This window comes from Dasypus novemcinctus, chromosome 24 (assembly GCF_030445035.2).
Source record: "Dasypus novemcinctus isolate mDasNov1 chromosome 24, mDasNov1.1.hap2, whole genome shotgun sequence".
In the NCBI taxonomy this organism is placed as follows: Eukaryota; Metazoa; Chordata; class Mammalia; order Cingulata; family Dasypodidae; genus Dasypus; species Dasypus novemcinctus.
In genome coordinates, this window is record NC_080696.1 from 67,012,248 (window position 1) to 67,031,416 (window position 19,169).

The window sequence follows — 19,169 nt, forward strand, 5'->3', positions numbered from 1 at the left end:
CCGCGCTTCGCATCCCGGCGGTCCCCGCGCCGGCGCTTCCGGCGGCGGCGGCGCTCTGGGGGCAGCGCCTGTCGGCTGCGGGGGCGGAAGCAGGGCGGGGCGGCTCGAGCCGGTGAGGCCGGCGGGGCTCTCGATGGCGGCGGCGGGGCCACAGCGCGGAGAAGGGGCCGGCGGGGGAGGCGGGGGCCGGGGCGGGCCGGCGGCGAGGGGCCGAGCTGCGCTGGGCGGTGGGAGCCTGGGGGCCCGGGGCGGGTGGCGGGACCGGGGAATGGAGTCGGGCGGCGGCTCTGAGGAGGACTGGACGGAGGGAGTGCGGGGCTGATAGGGGGCGGGAGCGTGCCCGAGGGGAGATGACTGGGTGTTTCTTGGGTCACCCTGCTTAGGAGAGCACTGAGCACTGCGCTAGAGTGGACGATAAGCACTCCGCGGAGAACCCCAGTCAAGCGTGACAGCAAGACCCCAGGGAGGCCTTGGAAGGGAAACGCAGACCTGGACTGGTTACAGCTGAGGCTGCGGAGCCGCCCCGGGTCTTCATTGGCCAGTTGCACCTTGGGTGGGCTCCTTAACCTCTCTGAGCCTGTGTTCTCGTCCTCGAAAAGGAAGGAATAACCGTTACTGGCAGGCTGTTGTGAGAATTTTGTGACATCGGGTAAGGAAAGTTTTCAGCACGTAACAGGGTTAACAGTCCATTTTCGGTATACGGGAGCCTTCGGGGTTAGCTTCAGAGTGACAGCCAGACTCCTGAGGCTCAGCTTCCTTCTCGTTCTTGCAGCTCTGGCTTCTGCAGCCTTCTCTTTGAGAACTCAGGGACTCACCCCAAAACAAACCAGCCTCCTGTAGGATGGATGAGGAGAGCCTGGAGGCAGCCCTCCAGACTTACCATGCGCAGCTGCAGCAGGTGGAGCTGGCCCTGGGTGCTGGCCTGGATTCGTCGGAGCAGGCGGACCTGCGCCAGCTGCAGGGGGACCTCAAGGAGCTGATTGAACTCACTGAGGCCAGTTTGGTGTCCGTCAGGAAGAGCAAGCTGCTGGCCACACTGGATCAAGTGCCCCCATCCCAGGAAGATGCTGAGTACCTGGCTTTCCAGAAGGCTGTTGCTGAGGCAGGGGAGGTGGCAGAGGCAGCCCGAGGGGCAGAACTGGAGACTGTTCCTAAAAGAGAGGCAGGGACAGAACCCAACCAATCTGGGCAGGAGGAAGAAGAGGGGGAGGACGATGACAACGAGGAAGAGCTGAGTGGGACAAAGGTGAATGCCCCCTACTACAGTCCATGGGGCACTCTGGAGTATCACAATGCCATGATTGTGGGCACAGAACAGGCAGAGGATGGTTCGGCAGCTGTCCGGGTGCTCTACCTCTACCCCACTCACAAGTCCCTGAAACCCTGTCCGTTCTTCCTGGAGGGGAAGTGCCGATTCAAGGAGAACTGCAGGTAAAGCCCTTTGCCCCTGGTCCTCATTGCTGAGAGGGCCAGGGTCATCATTAGTTCCTCTGTGCTTGGGGCTTTTGTCCCCGTCGACCCAGTTGTATTACTGACAAGGAGAGAGCTTTGGGGGTGGGGAGATTTTTATACCAGTTTTCCTTGGTTAGATGTTTATTCTTACGCTACTTCGCTAAATCAGGAACTACAGACGGCTTGACAATGAAAACAATAGTCCCCCAAACTCATCACCAGTTTTATTCTCCAGAATGAAACCTTTAAAACTTACTTTCATTATGGAAAATTTTAAACATACACCAAATTGAAAAGAGTGGTATAAGAAGCACCCTATCATCCAGCTCCTTCAATTGGAAATACTTCACCAAATCTTGTTTCATCTATTCTTCCTGGCCCACTTTTTTTCATGGAGGATTTTAAAGTAAATACCAGAAATTACTGTTTTTCTCATCTATAAATAGTTCAGTGTGCACCTCTAACTGAAAAAGATGTTACCAAAAATATAATAACCACCTCACAAATGTAACAAATTTTATAGTAATACCTGGTTTGTATTCAGATTTTCAAAAATGTTGCAATCTTTTCTCCTTACGTATGTTATTTTTCTTTCTTTTTACTTTATCTTTAGAAGGGATGTTTACTGCAATGTCTAGTAGATAATTTTCTTTTTTAGCCACCAGTACAGAGCAACAGTCCCTGATTTTTTGAACATCTTGTTGGTTTGTAGACTCTTGCTGAGTCCAAAATCTTCTTGGGCAAATTTTTCCTTTTCTTTTCCCCTCCTTTCTTTATAAGTTTTATTGACGTACAGAATACCTACAGAAAAGTGCATGAGTCCTGAGTGTACTGGGGGAGTAGTTTCTGAACACACTTGTGTAGCTGCAGCTCTTCAAGGCACAGGAGGAGTAAGTACCTTCAGCTTGTCAGCCAGTAGTCTCTAGAGGTCGCCTCCTGGTCCCTACGTGATATCCCATATGATGGCGCGAGCTAGTGCTTGCACATGGTGCTTTCTGGGGTCAGGCACTGTCCAAGAGTGGGACGCACATTAACTCATCTAACCCTCACAGCAGCCCTCTGTGGTCATCTCCACCTTCAAGATGAGGAAATAGGCACAGAAGCCTAAGTCCTTGGCTCAGGGCCCCCAGCTAGACCTGCGCAGTTGGCTCTTTCTGTCTGCCTCACAGCTCTGCATGCTATGTCAGCTTCAAGTTTGCCTGTGGACTTCGAAAGCATCTTACAAACACCTACCTTGCCCCCACCCAGGACTGATAAGTTATTTTCTAGAATTTGCTTTGGTTTTTTTTGTGTGTGTTTTTTTTTTTAAGATTTTAAAATTTATTTCTGTCCCCTTTGCCACTGCCCCCCCATCCCAGTTCTCTGCGCTCTGTGTCCATTCACTGTGTTCCTCAGTGTCCGCTTGTATTCTTGTCAGCAGCACCGGGAATCTGTGTCTCTTGTTGTTGCGTCATCTTACTGCGTCAGCTCTCCATGTGTGCAGCTCCATTCCTGCAGGCTGCACTTTTTTCACTCAGGGCGGCTCTCCTTACAGGGCTCACTCCTTACATGTGGGGCACCCCTACGCGGGGGACACCCCTGCGTGGCATGGCACTCCTTGCACACATCAGAACTGTGTGTGGGCCAGCTCATTACACAGGTCAGGAGGCCCTGGGTTTGAACCCTGGACCTCCTATATGGTAGGCAGATGCTCTGTCCATTGAGCCAAATTTGCTTCCCTGCTTTGGGTTTTTAAAATTAGTGGAAATAAAATCACATAGATAATATTGAAGTACCCTTAGACACCTCCTCCTGGGAGTGACCATTATCACAAATTTGGTGTATAATTTATAAGGTATATCAATTCTTTACAGGCATGAATTTGTGAATAGTATATATTTGTGCTTTGTTTCTTTTAAATTTTAATTAATTGGTATCATACAGTATGAATCATTTTGCAACTTGTTTTTTTCACTAGCATTTTTTGAGACATCTATGATATTTATAGAGCTATTTCGCTTTAATTTTCTATTGTATTTCCTTACATGAATATTTTACATCACACGTTATCCTTTCTCAGTGGTTTTCAGTTTTTGTTTATTGCAATCTGTGCAACGGCTGTCCTAGTTCAAGTCCTCTGCACTGTGTTCTCGGGGTAGTACCTAGCACACCATTTTACCTTACCATGTGTGCTTTTCGTTTTCGCCTGGGAGTCATAAGTGGCTCCACTGTTATCTAACTTTTAAATTTGTGTCCATTTAAAGCTGTGAGGATGATACTTTGATTTAATTTGTGTTTACTTGATGATCAACAAGGTTGAGCATCTTTTCATAAATTCTCATCTGTAAAATGAAGATGAGAACACTATCTCACAGTTGTTAGGAGGGTAGAATGCATTGAAATGTACAAAGAATTTAGAACACTGCTTGGCACTTAGTAAGCACTCAGTAGGTTTTTTATTTTTACCTTGTTACTATTAAAAAAACAGACACAGGACACATACATAGCCCAGGGGATTATAATATAGTGACCACCCTGGAATCCTCCTCCCCAAAAGCCCTTCTTGCACCTTAGCCCAGACACAGCCTTCTCCCTCCAGAAAGAACCATTATTCTGATTTTTATAATAATCATTTCCTTGAGTATTTTAAATGGCTCATCACCCAAGTGTAACTATGGTGTAGACTATAGTTTAATCATGTCCATTTTTAAAACCTGATATGTCTGAATCTTGTCATCTTTACTGTTCTCAGTGTTTCTCTGTTAAAGTCCTGGTCTTTTTGGCCCCTGTGGGTGCGCCCCCGCATGCATTCCAGGCTGCTCCTCTGCTTCCAGCACATTAGCAGCTGGGCCCAGAAGCCTGGTCAGACTCAGCTTCCGTCCCTCAGTTGTGGCCATAGGTGCTGTTGGCTCTTCTTCTGGAGGCCCACAGTGTCTGCCTCTCACTTTTTGGATATTAGCTGCCACTGATGCTAAGGGCCTAGATTCATTAATTCACCAGGGATTGCAAAACGGAGATGTTCTAATTCCATCATTCATTTTCATTCATTAGCTGGAATTTTATCAGGAGATACCACGTTGGCTCCCCACCCAGTAGTATAACTCATATAGGAAGGCAGGATAAATGCTTGGTTTTTCATTTTCATTTTCCTGGTTTCCAAGATAATGAATTGCTTTCCTTTCTTTTTTTTTTTTAAAGATTTATTTTTTATTTATTTCTCTCCCCTTCCCCAACCCCTCCCAGTTGTCGGCTCTCTGTGTGTTCTTCTGTAATGCTTGTATTCTTGTCAGCGGCACCAGGAATCTGTGTCCCTTTTTGTTGTGTCGTCTTGCTGCGTCAGCTCTCAGTGTGTGGCACTACCCTGGACAGGCTGCTCTTTTTCCATTCTGGGTGGCTCTCCTTACAGGGCGCACTCTTTTAATGTGGGGCTCCCCTACACGGGGGACACCTCTGCATGGCATGGCACTCCTCGCGCGCATCAGCACTGCACGTGGCCCAGCTCATCACACAGGTCAGGAGGCCCTGGGTTTGAACCCTGGACCTCCCATGTGGTAGGCAGATGCTCTATATGTTGAGGCAGATTCGCTGCTTTCCTTTCATCCTGCGAAGGTGGTGATTAGCTTTTCTTTTTTTTTTTTTAATTATTATTTTATGAACGCATGGATTTAAGTATGTTTAATGGGTCTCAATCCATTGTGATTCTGATACTTACTGAAACCCAAATTGTCCCATCTTTGACCAGTGGAAGCCTCTTCACACTGGTTCCCAAGTTCTCTTCCCGAGACTCTCGCAGTTTTCCAAGGTTTCCTTGCTGCCTGGAGGGTAGGATGTTCCACATTCATCCATGCATTTCCTTCCCGGGCCTGGAACCAGCCAACTGCAACAAGCCCTGGTTCTGTTAACGGGAGAAGTATGTCAAGTTCCTCAGTACGCACCAGGATGCTCGCTCTTTCTGGGTTGGTCATTGTTTCTAGTCTTTTCAGTGGACAGAGCTAAAATGCATGGACATATGCATACACACAACCACACAAAGTGTATTTTTAGGACAAAATACTTAGTGCTTACTGGTATTTCCAATCTGAATTGTGGACTAAAGTGATTTTACTTAACTTGTTCTGGATTATATCCATATTTTATCACATATGACACTCTGAACACCAGCACGCTTACCAGTACCACCACCAATTATGTTTATTGAAAAACTTTTCAAATTCTTTTGCACATGCTATCCACATTCTCCTTATCATTTTTTTATTATTTAAATGACAGCACTATATCTGTGTTGTCAGATCAAACGGCCCTTACAAACTACCTTTTTTGCCAGCATATGTATTCTTTTATATAAAGTGCTTTAATCTTTTGTCCCCTCTTTATAATTGTGCTATTTGTTTTATTAATGGATTTTGAGAATTCTCCGTAGAGTCTGGTTACAAGTTCTTTATCAGATATATACTTTGGAAAGCTTTTCTCCCAGACTGTAGCTTTCTTATTCTTTTAAGTATCTTTTGAAGAGCAGTCATTTTTAATTTTGATGAAGTCCCATTTACTAATGTGTTCCTTTATGCATTGTACTTTTATTTTTTAGTTTTATTTGTACATTTAATAACTGAAAATATAAAAAAAAACACAGTTGAATAAAAACATCCATCTCTCAATTAAATGTACTGGATACATGTGCATTTTTTAAAAATCTTACAATATGTTACACAATATATTTGGTTCCTAGTAACGTACTCATGCAGTATTTGTCCTTTTGTGTCTTGCTTGCTTTGCTCAAAATAATGTCCTACAGGTCCATCGTGTTGTCATATGCTTTGCAACTTCATTTCTTCCTACAACTGCTTGATATTTCATCGTGTGACTACACCACAGCTTGTGTATCCATTCGTCCACTGATGGACGCCTGGGTTGTTTCCAGCTTTTGGCTTCATGAATAGCGCCACCATGAACATGGGCGTGCAGGTTTCTGTTCATGTCACCGATGTGCATTTCTGTAATCGCTAGTGATGCTGAGCATTTCTACAGGTGTTTTCTTGCCATTTGTATTTCTTCTTTGGACAAGTGTCTATTCTTTTGCCCATTTTTTAATTGGGCCTTTTTTTTCATTGTTGAGTTGTGACATCTCTTTATGTATCCTAGATATTAAACTCTTATTGGATATGTGATTTCCAAATATTTTCTCCCATTGAGTTGGCTGCCTTTTCAACCTTTGACAACGTCCTGTGAGGTGCAAAAGTTTTTAATTTTTATGAGGTCCTGTTTTTCCTTTCATTGCGTGTGCTTTGGGTGTAAGGTCCAAAAAACCACTACCTACTACAGACATGAAGATGTTTTCCTACATTTTCTTCTAGTAGTTTTATGGTACTGGCTTTTACATTTAGGTCTTTGATCCATTTTGAGTTAATTCTTGTGTTGGGAGTGAGATAGGGACCTCTTTCATTCATCTGATTATCGATAGCCCGTTCTCCCAGCACCATTTGTTAAAGAGACTGTTTTGTCCTGTTAACACTGACTTGGTAGGTTTGTCAGAAACCAGTTGGCTATGTAGATGACAGTTTATTTCTGGATTCTCAATTCTGTTCCACTGATCAATGTGTCTGTCTTTATGCCAGTACTGTGCTGTTTTGACCACTTTAGCTTTGTAATGTGTTTCAAGATCAGGTAGTGAAATTCCTTCCACATCGCTCTTCTTTTTTAGAATGCTTTTGGTTATTCAGGTGCACTTTCCCTTCCAAATGAATTTGGTAATTGACTTTTCTTATTCTGTAAAGTAAGCTGTTGGGATTTTGGTTGGTTTTGCATTAAATCTTTAAATTAGTTTGGGTAAAATTTTCATGATATTCTTCCAATTCATGAACATGGAATATCTTTCCATTTGTTTAGGTCTTTTAAAATTTCTTTTAGCATTGTTTTATAGTTTTTGTGCATATAGGTCCTGTACTTCTTTAGTTAAATTTCTCCCCTGATTTCCCTCTCAGATTGTTCAGTACTAGTATACAGAAACATTACTGATTTTTACATGTTGATCTTGTATCCTGCCACTTTGCTGAACTCATTTATTAGCTCAAGTAGTTTTGTCTTGGATACTTCAGGGTTTTCTAAGTACAGGATCATGTCATCCACAAACAGAGTTTTACTTCCTCTTTTCCTATTTGGATGTCTTTAATTTTTTTTTCTTGTCTAATTGCCCTAGCTAGAACTTCTAGTACAATAGTGAGTAACAGTGGTACATTGGGCATCCTTGTCTTGCTCCTGAACTTAAAGGGAAAGCTTTCAACCTTTCTCCATTGAGTATGATGTTGGCTATGGGTTTTTCATATATGCCTTTTATCAGATTGAGGAATTTTCCTTCTATTCCTATCTTTTGAAGTGTTTTTATCAAAAAAGCATGCTGGATTTTGTCAGATGCCTTTCCTGTGTTGATTGAGATGATCATGTGGTTTTTTCCTTCAATTTATTAATGTGGTGTATTACATTGATTGTCTTATGTTGCACTAGGCTTACATACCAGGAATAAATCTTACTTGGTCATGTTGTGTAAATCTTTTGATATGCTGTTGGATTCTGTTTGCAAGTATTCTGTTGAGAATGTTTGCATCTGTGTTCATTGCATTGTACTCGATATCATATCTAAGAAATCTTTGCCTAGCCTAAGGTCACAAAGATGTTCTTCTCTGTTTTGTTCTGAAAGTTTTGGGGGTTTTTTAGTTTTTATAGTTTTAAATTTTACATTATGTTTATTTTCAGTTAATTTTTGTATATGGTGTGAGGTATGGATTCAAGTTCATTTCTTTGTGTATGGATATGCAGTTGTTCAACACCACTTGTCGAAAATTCTGTCCTTTCTTGGCTGCATTGTCTTTAAATTAGTTGTCTATGTATGTGTGGATCTATTTCTGAATTCTTTATTCTTTTCTATTGATTTATTTGCCTGTCTTCACACTAATAATACCATACTTTCTTATTAAATACTGTAGTTTAATAATTCTCAGGATTTATGAAGCTACAGTAATCAAAACAGGTAATGCTAGCCCTTTTACTTTGTTCTTCTTTTGTTTTTAAAAATTTTATTTATTCCCCCCTCCTCATTGTTTGCACTCAGTGTCTGCTCTCTGTGTCTATTCTTCTTTTTTTTTTAAAGATTTATTTATTTATTTATTTCTCTCCCCTCCCCCCCCACCCCGGCTGTCTGTTCTCTGTGTCTATTTGCTGCGTCTTCTTTGTCCACTTCTGTTGTTGTCAGTGGCACGGGAATCTGTGTCTCTCTTTGTTTCGTCATCTTGTTGTGTCAGCTGTCCGTGTGTGCGGCACCATTCCTGGGCAGGCTGCACTTTCTTTCACGCTGGGCGACTCTCCTTACAGGGTGTACTCCTTGCACGTGGGGCTCCCCTACGCGGGGGCACCCCTGCGTGGCATGGCACTCCTTGCGCACATCAGCACTGTGCATGGGCCAACTCCACACCGGTCAAGGAGGCCCGGGGTTTGAACCACGGACCTCCCATGTGGTAGACGGATGCCCTAACCACTGGGCCAAGTCCGCTACCTATTCTTTTTAGGAGGCACTGGGAACCGAACCTGGGGACTCCCATGTGGGAGGAAGGCGCTCAATTACTTGCCCAAGCTCAACTCCCTGCTTGTTGTGTCTCTCGTTATGTTTCCTCATTATGTCTCCTTGTTGCATCATCTTGTTGCAACAGCTTGCTGTGCCAACCCATCGTGTCAGCTCATTGTCTTGCTCATTTTCTTTAGGAGGCACTGGGATCCGAACCTGGGACCTTGCACATGGTAGGCAGGCACCCACCTGCCTGAGCTGCATCTGCTTCCCATGTTCTCAATTTTCATCATTGTCCTAGCTGTTCTCGGTGTATTAGTTTGCCAAGCTGCTGTGACAGATACTACACTGGGTTGACTTACCTTTGGTGTTTGACAGTCTGATTAGTATGTGTGTCAGAGTAGGTCTGCCAGGATTTATTCTGTTTGAAGCATGTTGCGCTTCCTGGACTTGGACATCCATGTTTCTCATAAGAGTTAGGAAGTTTTCCGCCATTAGTTCCTCAAACACTTCTGCCCTTTTCCCTTCCCTTCTCCCTGTAGGACAATCATAATATGTATGTTTGTGCCTTCCATTCCCTGAGTCCTGGCTGAATTTTTTCCAATTTTGTCTGTTCTGTGTGATTTTTTAACTGTGTTTACAATTTCATCTGTATGTTTTTTATGTCCTCTTAAGATGAGGACACTGTCCTCAGTGTCATCTTTTTTTTTTAAGAAAGTAGCTAATTTTTATTTTTTTTTTAAGATTTATTTCTCTCCCCTTCTACCCCCCCCATTGTCGTGTTCTGCGTCTGCTTGCATTGTCAGGTGGCACCGGGAAACTGTGTCTCTTTTTTGTTGCATCATCTTGCTGTGTCAGCTCTCCATGTGTGTGGTGCCACTCCTGGGCGGGCTGTGCTTTTTTCACATGGGGTGACTCTCCTTGCGGGGTTGCACCCCTTGCAGGGCACTCCTTGCACGCAGCAGCACTGCACGTGGGCCAGCTCCATGTGGGTCAGGAGGCCCTGGGGATCCAACCTGGACCCTCCATATGGTAAGCGGAGGCTCCCTTAGTTGAGCCACGTTTAGCTTCCCTCACTGTCGTCTTAATATCCTTCATCTCCTCCTTCAGCTCATTGAATTGATTTAGGAGGTATGTTTGGACTTCTTTGATTAGTTATTACACATTCTGCGTCTCCTGCTTTTTAATTCATTTGACTGGGCCATATCTTCTGTTTCTTAGTATGACTTGTAATTTGTAATTTGAGACCAGAATTCCAAAATCAAGATGTCAGCAAGGCTTGCCTTCTTCCAGCATCAACAGCATTCTGATACTGGCTGCCAGCACACCTTGGGGTTCCTTGGCTTATCTTTTTGCCTCCTGCCACAAAACTATGATCCTCTCCTTTATCTGGCTTCTATGATTTCCAGATTTCCAGATTAAGACCCACCCTGCTTCTGATGGCCACACCTTAACTAAGAATAACATCTTCAAAAGGACCGATTTACGATGGCTTCATAGTCACTGGAAAGTGGATTAAGATTAATTAAGAAAGCCTCTGTTGGGGTAGATAATCCAGTTTACCTTTGCATTTCCTTGTGATTTTAGAACCAGCTTGCCAATTTCCACAAAAATGCTGGCATTTAAGCAGGATTGTATTGACTCTGTAGACCCAACTGAGGAGAATTGATATCTTACCACTATATATATATATTTTAAAAGTTTATTTCTCTCCCCTCCCCCCAGTTGTCTGCTCTCTGTGTCCATTCGCTGTGTGTTCTTCTGTGTCTGCTTGTATTTTTGTCAGCGGCACCTGGAATCTGTGTCTAATTCTGCTTGCATCATCTTGCTGTGTCAGCTGTCCATGTGTGCAGCGCCATTCCTGGGCAGGCTGAACTTTCTTTTGCACGGGGTGCACTCCTTGCCCGTGGGGCTCCCCTACGCCAGGGGCACCCTGCATGGCAAGGCACTCCTGCGCATGGGCCAGCTGCGCACGGGTCAAGGAGGCCCGGGGTTTGAACAGCGGACCTCCCATGTGGTAGACGGATGCCCTAACCACTGGGTCAAGCCCGTTTCTCCCCAATTCCATTCTGTTGTTGATTTCCACGTTGATTTTGTTGTGGTTGGAGTACATAATTTGTTATATTTTAATCCTTGTCAATTTATGGAGATATGTTATATGGCCTAACTTAAGGTCTGCATTGGAGAATTACATGTGATCCTGAAAAGAATGTGTGTTCTCTTCTGGCATGGAGTGGTCCATGTACCTCTTAGGTCAAGTTGATTGACAGGACAGCTCTGGTCTGCTGTATCTTTACGGTTTTTCTGTGTAGTTGTTTTGTCAAATACTGTGACAGAAATATTGAATTCTCTAACTATAATTCAACTGACTAGTCTTCTCTTTAATTCCATCAGCTTTTGCTTCATGGTTTTTGGGGCTTTGTTGTTAGGTGCATATATACACTTAACTGTTTTACCTTTCTGATGTATTGAACTTTTTATCACATGAAATGCCTCTTTGGTCTCTAGTAATATTTCTTGTCTTAAAGTCATTCCAGCACTCTTATGCTTATGATTTAATTGGTATACCTTTTTTTATCCTTTTAATTTCAACCTATATGTGTGTTAAAGTGTTTCTATTGTATATGATGCATATAATTGCATTTTTCTTTTTTATTCAGTGTGACAGTCTTTCCCTTTTGATTAGAGTGCTTATTTACACTTGAATGTAATTATTGCTGTGGCTACGTTTATGTTTGCCATTTTGCTATTTGTTTTCTGTGTTACATGTATTTTTTTGTACCCTTTTCCTCTTTTTTACTTTAAACATTTTTATGTGCCATTTTATTTCCTCAGTTGACTTTTTTAATGTTAAAAATGCTTCCTTTATTACAGTAAAGCCAATACTGCTACCTCTGAGCTGTTTGTACACCTCTATATTGTTCAAAGTGTTATTCCTCTGATATTAAAGACAATCACCTCAAAGTGTCACCAGGCAGTTGCTTCATGTGAGTGTGATGCATCACACCTGCTCCCTATTTCACGTACAGTTGACAAACTGGAGTTCTCCCAGGCTCCAAAGTAAACATTTACTTAATGTTCCCTCTCACCTTGCTGTGCCAGAAGCAGCAGGAGTTAGAAGGAGACGCTGCTGCAGCTCTCACAGGTGTCCTGGCTTGCTAGCATACTGTCTTCCACTATCTGAGTCTGTTACAGTGGAGCTCTGGTGTGCACTTGGAGTCATTCGGTTGCTACAGACATGACACCGTGATTCCCAAGATGCAAGGCAGAGCCAGTGGGGAGCCCAGCAGGGCACAGGGAGCTGCTTCCTGAATCCCCACTTTGTGTGCTTTGCAAGATTGGTCTAAAGTACGCACAGTTTTGAGGCAGTCTCCATTACACATTTGGTAAAATTAAAGCCTGCCTGGCTTGATCTTATCGTGGCAAGTGTATTAGTGTCCTAAATGTTGCAAGGGTCCTTCGTTGGCTTTTTCGCTGTTTTTTCATGTTATTTTCTTAGCAGATACTCTATGGATTCTAATATGCATCTTTTAGTTATCCCAATGAGCTATAATACTGATTTAAAGATAGCAATTTTTCTACAACATAGCTCCATTCCTCCCCCCTTTATGCTTTATTGTCATATATGTTATATCTCTGTATATTATAACTCAATACAGTGTTAACAATTATTGCTTTAAACTTATGTTTTCTAACATAAAAGGGAAAAGAGAAAAATACATATACGCATACAGTCTTTTACATCACCCATCTATTTACCTGTGATTTTGAATTACTGTCTGGTGTCATTTCCGCTCAATCTGAAGGACTTCCTTTAGTATTTCTTATAGTACAGGTCTGCTAGAAACAGATTTTCTCAGTCTGTGTTTTTCTGGAAATGTCTTTATTATACCCTCACATTTGAAGGATAATTTTGCTGGATAAAAAATTCTTGTTTGACAGTTTTTTTTCCCAACATTTTGAAATGTTACCATGTCTTCTAGACTCCATTGTTTATGATGAGAAATCAGCTGTTAATCAGATTGTTCTCCTGTAATGAAGAATCGTTTTTTCTCTTGCTGCTTTCAGGATTTTCTCTGGCTTTGGCCTCTGCCATTTGTCTGCAATGTGTCCAGATGTGGTGCTCACCCTTGGGACTCCCGTCTCATGTGTGTTAGAAAGCACGATGTTGTCCCACAGGTCTCTGAGGCTCTGTTTACTTTTCTTCATTCTCTTTCTCCTTTTTCATCAGATTGGATCATTCCTTTTGATTTTTCCTTCTACCATTTTAAATCTCCTGTTGAGCCTATCAAGTGAACTTTTCCTTTCTCTTGTATTTTTCAATTCTGGAATTTCCATTTGATTGCTTTTATAAAACTTCTGCTTTTCACTAAAGATTATTTGTTGACCTATTGTCATTAAATTTTCATTTAATTCCTTGAAACTACTTGTAGTAGCTGCTTTGAAGTCTTTGTTAAATTGAACACCTTGGTTTGGGTTATGTATCAGATTCTGTAGATGTAGATTGCTTTTTCCACCTAAATATGGGTCACAGTGTTTGTTTGCGTGTCCTTGCCACTTTTATTAAAAACTAGAGATTTTAGATAGCATATTATAGTAACCCTGGGATCTGAATTGTTTTTCTGAGGTGGTGGTTGCTGGTACTTGTGCTGGACCTAAACTGCAGAATTTGTGTCCTTCAGTGTACAGCCGCTAGCGTCCCTGCTCAGGGCTCAGGTTGGGCGTGGGTCCAGTTCCTGGCTGTGTGGGCACAGCGCAGGGCCAGCCAGTGATCTGGGTGGGGCTGTGCTCCACCACCTCGAGTCAGAGCAGCCTCCACCCTCAACCAGGAGACCCGTGCAGGGTGACCGATGGCTGTCCACTGCCTTAGAGGGGTCCACTGCACACCCCAGCTGGGACCCAGCTGCAGATATCAAAGCTATCTGTTTTCCCATAGTTTTTATCAAGGTCACCACTTTTAGTTGACACCTAGGGTTTTCACACCATCACCAAATCAAGGTTGTGCCCTCTGGAAGTCCGCTGCTAGTTTTCACAGCCATCCCTGTGCTGGTAAAGTGATGGCTGTTGTTGACCCAGGAGTGTGGCTGTGGCAGCAGCCCCAGGCAAGGAGGCTGCAGAGTTGCCTGTTCTCACGCAGTGCACAGCCGTTGCTCAAGAGTAGGTGCTTCTCCCAAATGCAGAGAATGCAGTGAATGTGCCTTGCTGGCGAAAGGGGATGTGGAGGAGCGGCGGGTGGGGTGGGGTGGGGCTATATGGAAACCTCTTAAGTTTTTCAACGTAATGTTTTGTGTCATCTATTTATCTTTTAAAAAAGACAAAACTAATAAAAAAAAAAAAAACAGTAGGTGCTTCTCAGTGTTGTCAGCCTTGGTTGTTTCCTGGAGCTTCACAATGGTGAGTTTGACAGTTTACCCAGTTTTAGACTTGTTTTTCTGTGGGGAGCATTTGCCAACCTCTTTACCTTACCATAGTTCCAACCCAGAACCTTCTTTATAATTTTAAGTGTTTTCAGGTATACGATTTTGATTATTCTAGGATGTAGTAATGTAGGTCGTTGAATTTGGTTATGGTTTTGTTGTTGTTTTTTTTTTAGTGAAAAATCAATTATTTATCTTTCGTTATGGATTCACTGTTTCCTGACTCCTTTGTGTTACATTCTCTGTCATATGAATGACATATGACAGGGAGGTCCCTTCCTGTGGTCAGGCTCCTGGACGCTCTTGCCCTGTGCACCACTTTGCTCTCTTGGAATTGCTTTACATCTGTTTCATGGCTATGCTTTGCGTGGCTGGATGTTTAGGTTATTTCAATATTTTTGTACTTTGTTAACAAAGTGGCTAAATCTTTACATACCTTCATTATTATTTCTTTAGAATCATTGCTTAGGCATACTTCCTGGGTTAAAAAGTTCACCACATTTTAAGATTTCTAAGACTGCCGAAGATTGCCCTAGAAAGCTGTGGCTAATCGACGGTGTGTGTGTGGAGGGGGTGTTGTCTAGATCAGCTCTGGGCTGGGTCCCCCTGGCAGGGCTCGGGGGCTCCTCAGGAAAGTGAGACTTTTTAGCCTGAGTCTCCTGCACGCAGCAGGCACAGCCTCTCAGCTTGAGGAGGAGCCGCCCACCTCTGGGCTGGGGGCAGCATCAGGCCTCTGTCCCCCCGGGGGAGAGCACTGAGACTCCTCATTTCGCCTCCCTCTCGCCCACCAATTCCTGCCTGGCAAGACAGCCCTGGCCCGCTCCGGGCTACTCCTCTTATGAAACGGTGCACAGGAGCAGATGGGTAGCTTTTTCCTGTCTTTTCTTGGCAAAGTTAAAAGTTGCTACCTGTGTCTGTCCCATATTTTCTGTCCTCTTTCGGTTTTGATTATTTTTTTTTTTTAAGATTTATTTATTTCTCTCCCCTTCCCCCCCACCCCGGTTGTCTGTTCTCTGTGTCCATTTGCTGCGTCTTGTTTCTTTGTCCGCTTCTGTTGTCGTCTGCGGCACGGGAAGTGTGGGCGGCGCCATCCCTGGGCAGGCTGCACTTTCTTTCGCGCTGGGCAGCTCTCCTTACGTGGCGCACTCCTTGCATGTTGGGCTGCCCTACGCGGGGGACACCCCTGCGTGGCAGGGCACTATTGCGCGCATCAGCACTGCGCATTGGCCAGCTCCACACGGGTCAAGGAGGCCCAGGGTTTGAACTGTGGACCTCCCATGTGGTAGGCGGACGCCCTAACCACTGGGCCAAGTCCGCTTGCCTCTCAGTTTCAGTTTTTTTTTTTTTTTTTTTTTAAGATTTATTTATTTATTTAATTCCCCCCCCTCCCCTGGTTGTCTGTTCTTGGTGTCTATTTGCTGCGTCTTGTTTCTTTGTCCGCTTCTGTTGCCGTCAGCGGCCCGGGAAGTGTGGGCGGCGCCATTCCTGGGCAGGCTGCACTTTCTTTTCACGCTGGGCGGCTCTCCTCACGGGCGCACTCCTTGCGCGTGGGGCTCCCGCACGCGGGGGACACCCTTGCGTGGCATGGCACTCCTTGCGCGCATCAGCACTGCGCATGGCCAGCTCCACACGGGTCAAGGAGGCCCGGGGTTTGAACCGCGGACCTCCCATATGGTAGACGGACGCCCTAACCACTGGGCCAAAGTCCGTTTCCCTCAGTTTCAGTTTTGATGTCACTAGTTCGCTGATTTCTAAAGTCCAGGCATCTCTGGCGTAACTGGGTACACCCAGTTGGTTGGGAGGAGACTCAGTCGTGGGAGCACACGTGCAGCTCACCTGCCTTGGGCAGAAGCTGTCATCCCCACTTCACCTGCCGGGCCACTGCCGTCCAGGAAGCCTGGGAGCAGCACATGGGCACATGGCATGTTCTCAGAATAGCCACGGAAGTGTGTGTGTGTGCGCGCGTTTTCACACATGTGGTTTTGTATGTGCACTTCTGCATGTACACGTGCACACGTGTCTGTGTGTGCACATCCCTGCAGTCTGTTTGCCTGTGTGTGCGTGTCTGTGCCTGGATGGGGGTCTGTTGGCACGTGTGTGGACAGTGCCTAGGCAGGGGCGGGGGCTGGCGCTCCCGGGAGTCCTTGCTCCTGAGGGCATGTGCTGAGCCACGCCCGCTGCCCCTGCAGGTTCTCCCATGGGCAGGTGGTCTCTGTGGATGAGCTTCGCCCCTTCCAGGATCCGGACCTGAGCTCGCTGCAGGCCGGCTCCGCGTGTTTGGCCAAGCACCAGGACGGCCTCTGGCACCCGGCACGGGTCACTGGTGAGGCCTGAGTATGGCACGAGTGGGCGGGTGCACACTCCGGGCTGTCAGGTGGACTCACGTGTTTTTTGGCTGACACCTGTGTCTTCACTTCCTTCCTCGCTTGGCACTGAGACAGTGCAGCCGGCATTTCCTCTGGGCTTGGCAGGCTTCGCCCGACCACAGGGCACTGTCTAACGGCCCCTGCCTGAAAGCCCCCTCCGTGTTGCAGCCAGCAGATGGCTCTCCCTGCCTGCCTCCCACGGGTGGGCAGAGGACCCCGGCCCTGTGGCCACAGAGTGGGAGTGCCCCGTCTTGGCCTATGGGCAGGGTGCAGCCCTCTGAGGCACCCACCTCCTTGCCTCCCAGTGTGGCTCCTGCCTGGGGCTCCACCAGTTGAGGCCTTTGTCCCCCGCTCCCAGATGTGGACAGCGGCTCCTACACAGTCAAGTTTGACTCGCTGTTGCTGAAGGAGGCTGTGGTGGAGGGAGACAGCGTCCTGCCCCCACTGCGCATGGAGGCTGCAGAGGCTTCTGATTCGGACAGTGGCGATGCGGACGACTCCAGCTATGGCAGAGGTAGGCGGCACTGGGTGCCCAGTGGCCAGGCCAGTGGGGAAAGCAGTAGGGGCGTGGTGAGCACTGCACGGTTTCCGGGCAAGGGGACCTTGGCTAACCAGACAGCTGGAGAGCGGTGTGCTGTGCTGCGATGGTCTGTGCAGGGCACGGGGAAGCGGCACAGTGGGTGCTTCCCGGAGCTCAGGGGACCCTCCAATGGAGAGGCACAGCCCTGTCTCCAGAAGCACATGTGCAACAGTTACAGACCACGCAGTGGAGTGTGGGTGGAGCAGGTGGGGCTGGAGGGCCTCAGTGCCCCATCCTTGGGGCCTGGGGTGGGGCGGGGGGGGCACTCGGGAACAGGCTCACTCAAGGGCTTGGAACTAGGTCTGCTGTGCGAGCTGACCGCTTCTGAAGTCCCTTTTCAGGGGAGAGCTGGTAGGCGAAGCCAGTGGTCTGGCCTCGGGTAGGGAGTGAGGCAGGGTCAGGAGGGAGGCCGTGGGGTGGCCGGGGGCAGCCAGGCCCTGGCCCTGTAGTAGGCAGCCACAGAACCTCCTGGCTGAGCTCAGGCCTGTCCCCTCTGCCTGCATGATGTGGGCCCAGGGCAGGCCCAAGGCCCTGAGAGGCATTTCCCAGTCCCGGCCCGGCCTGGGCGCTTGGCAGCAGCTGTCGGGGTCTGCCTGCACCCTGGCCCACCAGAGCCCTGCCCTCGCTTCCTGCAGTTGTGGACTCGGCAGCTGGGGGCTGCGGGAGTTGCAGCTCCGCCTTCGCTGGCTGGGAAGTGCACACGCGGGGCATCGGCTCCAGGCTCCTCGCCAAGATGGGCTATGAGCTGGGGAAGGGTGAGTGCTGGTGTGTGTGGGGGGTGGCGCAGCCCCAGGGTCCAGCAGGTGCAGAGCTCACCCCTGAGTCTTTCCAGGCCTGGGCCGCTATGCCGAGGGCCGGGTGGAGCCTGTCCACGCCGTGGTGCTGCCCCGAGGAAAGTCGCTGGACCAGTGTGCGGAGATTCTCCAGAGGAGGTCAAAGGGCATCCGGGCTGGTGTGGACAAGCCCCCGAGATGCAGACGGAGGGCTGGCAGGCCTGGGGACCACCCAGCCCCTCGCAATGTGTTTGACTTCCTGAATGAGAAGCTCCAGAGCCGGGCTCCGGAAAACCTGGAGGTCGGGGCGGCGCCCCCTGGGTGTCGGGGCAGCAAGGAGACCTATCGCGCCAGCAAGGATGCCAGGCGGGCCCTGAGCCTGCGGCTCCTCCAGACCGAGGAGAGGATTGAGCAGACACAGCGAGACATCCGGGGGCTCCAGGAAGCCCTCGCCCGCAATGTGGGCAGGTACGGGGGCGTAGGGCCGTGGGCCGGGAGCGGCCTGCGAGGGGCCCTCCTGCAACCCTCCTCGGGCACCAGGCCCTCCAGCGTGTGCAGGAAGTTGCTGACCCTGACGGCGGCAGGTGGGCGTGGGGCCTGATGTGCAGCCTCCCTTCCAGGCACAGCGTGGTGGCCGCCCAGTTGGAGGAGAAGCTGGCGGGCGCCCAGCGGCAGCTGGGGCAGCTCCGGGCGCAGGAGGCAGGCCTGCAGCAGGCGCAGAGGACGGCGGAGACCCACAGGAAGATGACGGAGTTCTAGACCCGCGCCAGCCCTGGCTCCCAGCACCCTGGGAAAGCCCGCTGGGGCCCTGAGGAGGAGCCCGCCCGCTCCCCGCTGCTCACGGGCCTGGGCCGTGTGGGCGCTGTGGCCGGACTGGCGGGGCAGGGCTGTCTCTGGACACCCACTGGGCACCTGGGCCACCTCGTGTCTTAGGGAGTCCCTCCAGCAAGAACATTAAAGCGATTTCCCGTGGTGTCTGAGTGGACTGGCCTGGTGCAGGGTCTCTGGGGAGGAGAGTGTTTCGTGCCGAGCCCCAGCATCTTCCCTTCT

The 19,169-nt window shown here is 47.5% G+C and overlaps 1 protein-coding gene across 3 annotated transcripts; it reads left to right on the top strand.

Annotated features, from left to right (window-relative positions):
- Nucleotides 1-16: 16 nt before the first annotated feature.
- ZGPAT (zinc finger CCCH-type and G-patch domain containing) lies at nt 17-19,092 on the top strand. 3 transcript variants are annotated; one of them, XM_004458225.5, is made up of 8 exons: nt 17-112; nt 384-649; nt 773-1,431; nt 16,590-16,723; nt 17,125-17,280; nt 17,982-18,101; nt 18,179-18,587; nt 18,740-19,092. In XM_004458225.5, exons 3-8 carry the CDS (start codon nt 842-844, stop codon nt 18,876-18,878), a joined length of 1,548 nt encoding a protein of 515 aa, XP_004458282.1. In that variant the 5' UTR covers nt 17-112; nt 384-649; nt 773-841; the 3' UTR covers nt 18,879-19,092. The 3 variants fall into 3 exon arrangements, with proteins under 3 accessions (XP_004458282.1, XP_058143307.1, XP_023444458.1); XM_023588690.3 differs by lacking the exon at nt 17-112 and adding an exon at nt 147-227; XM_058287324.2 differs by lacking the exon at nt 384-649.
- The last annotated feature ends 77 nt before the right edge of the window (nt 19,093-19,169 follow it).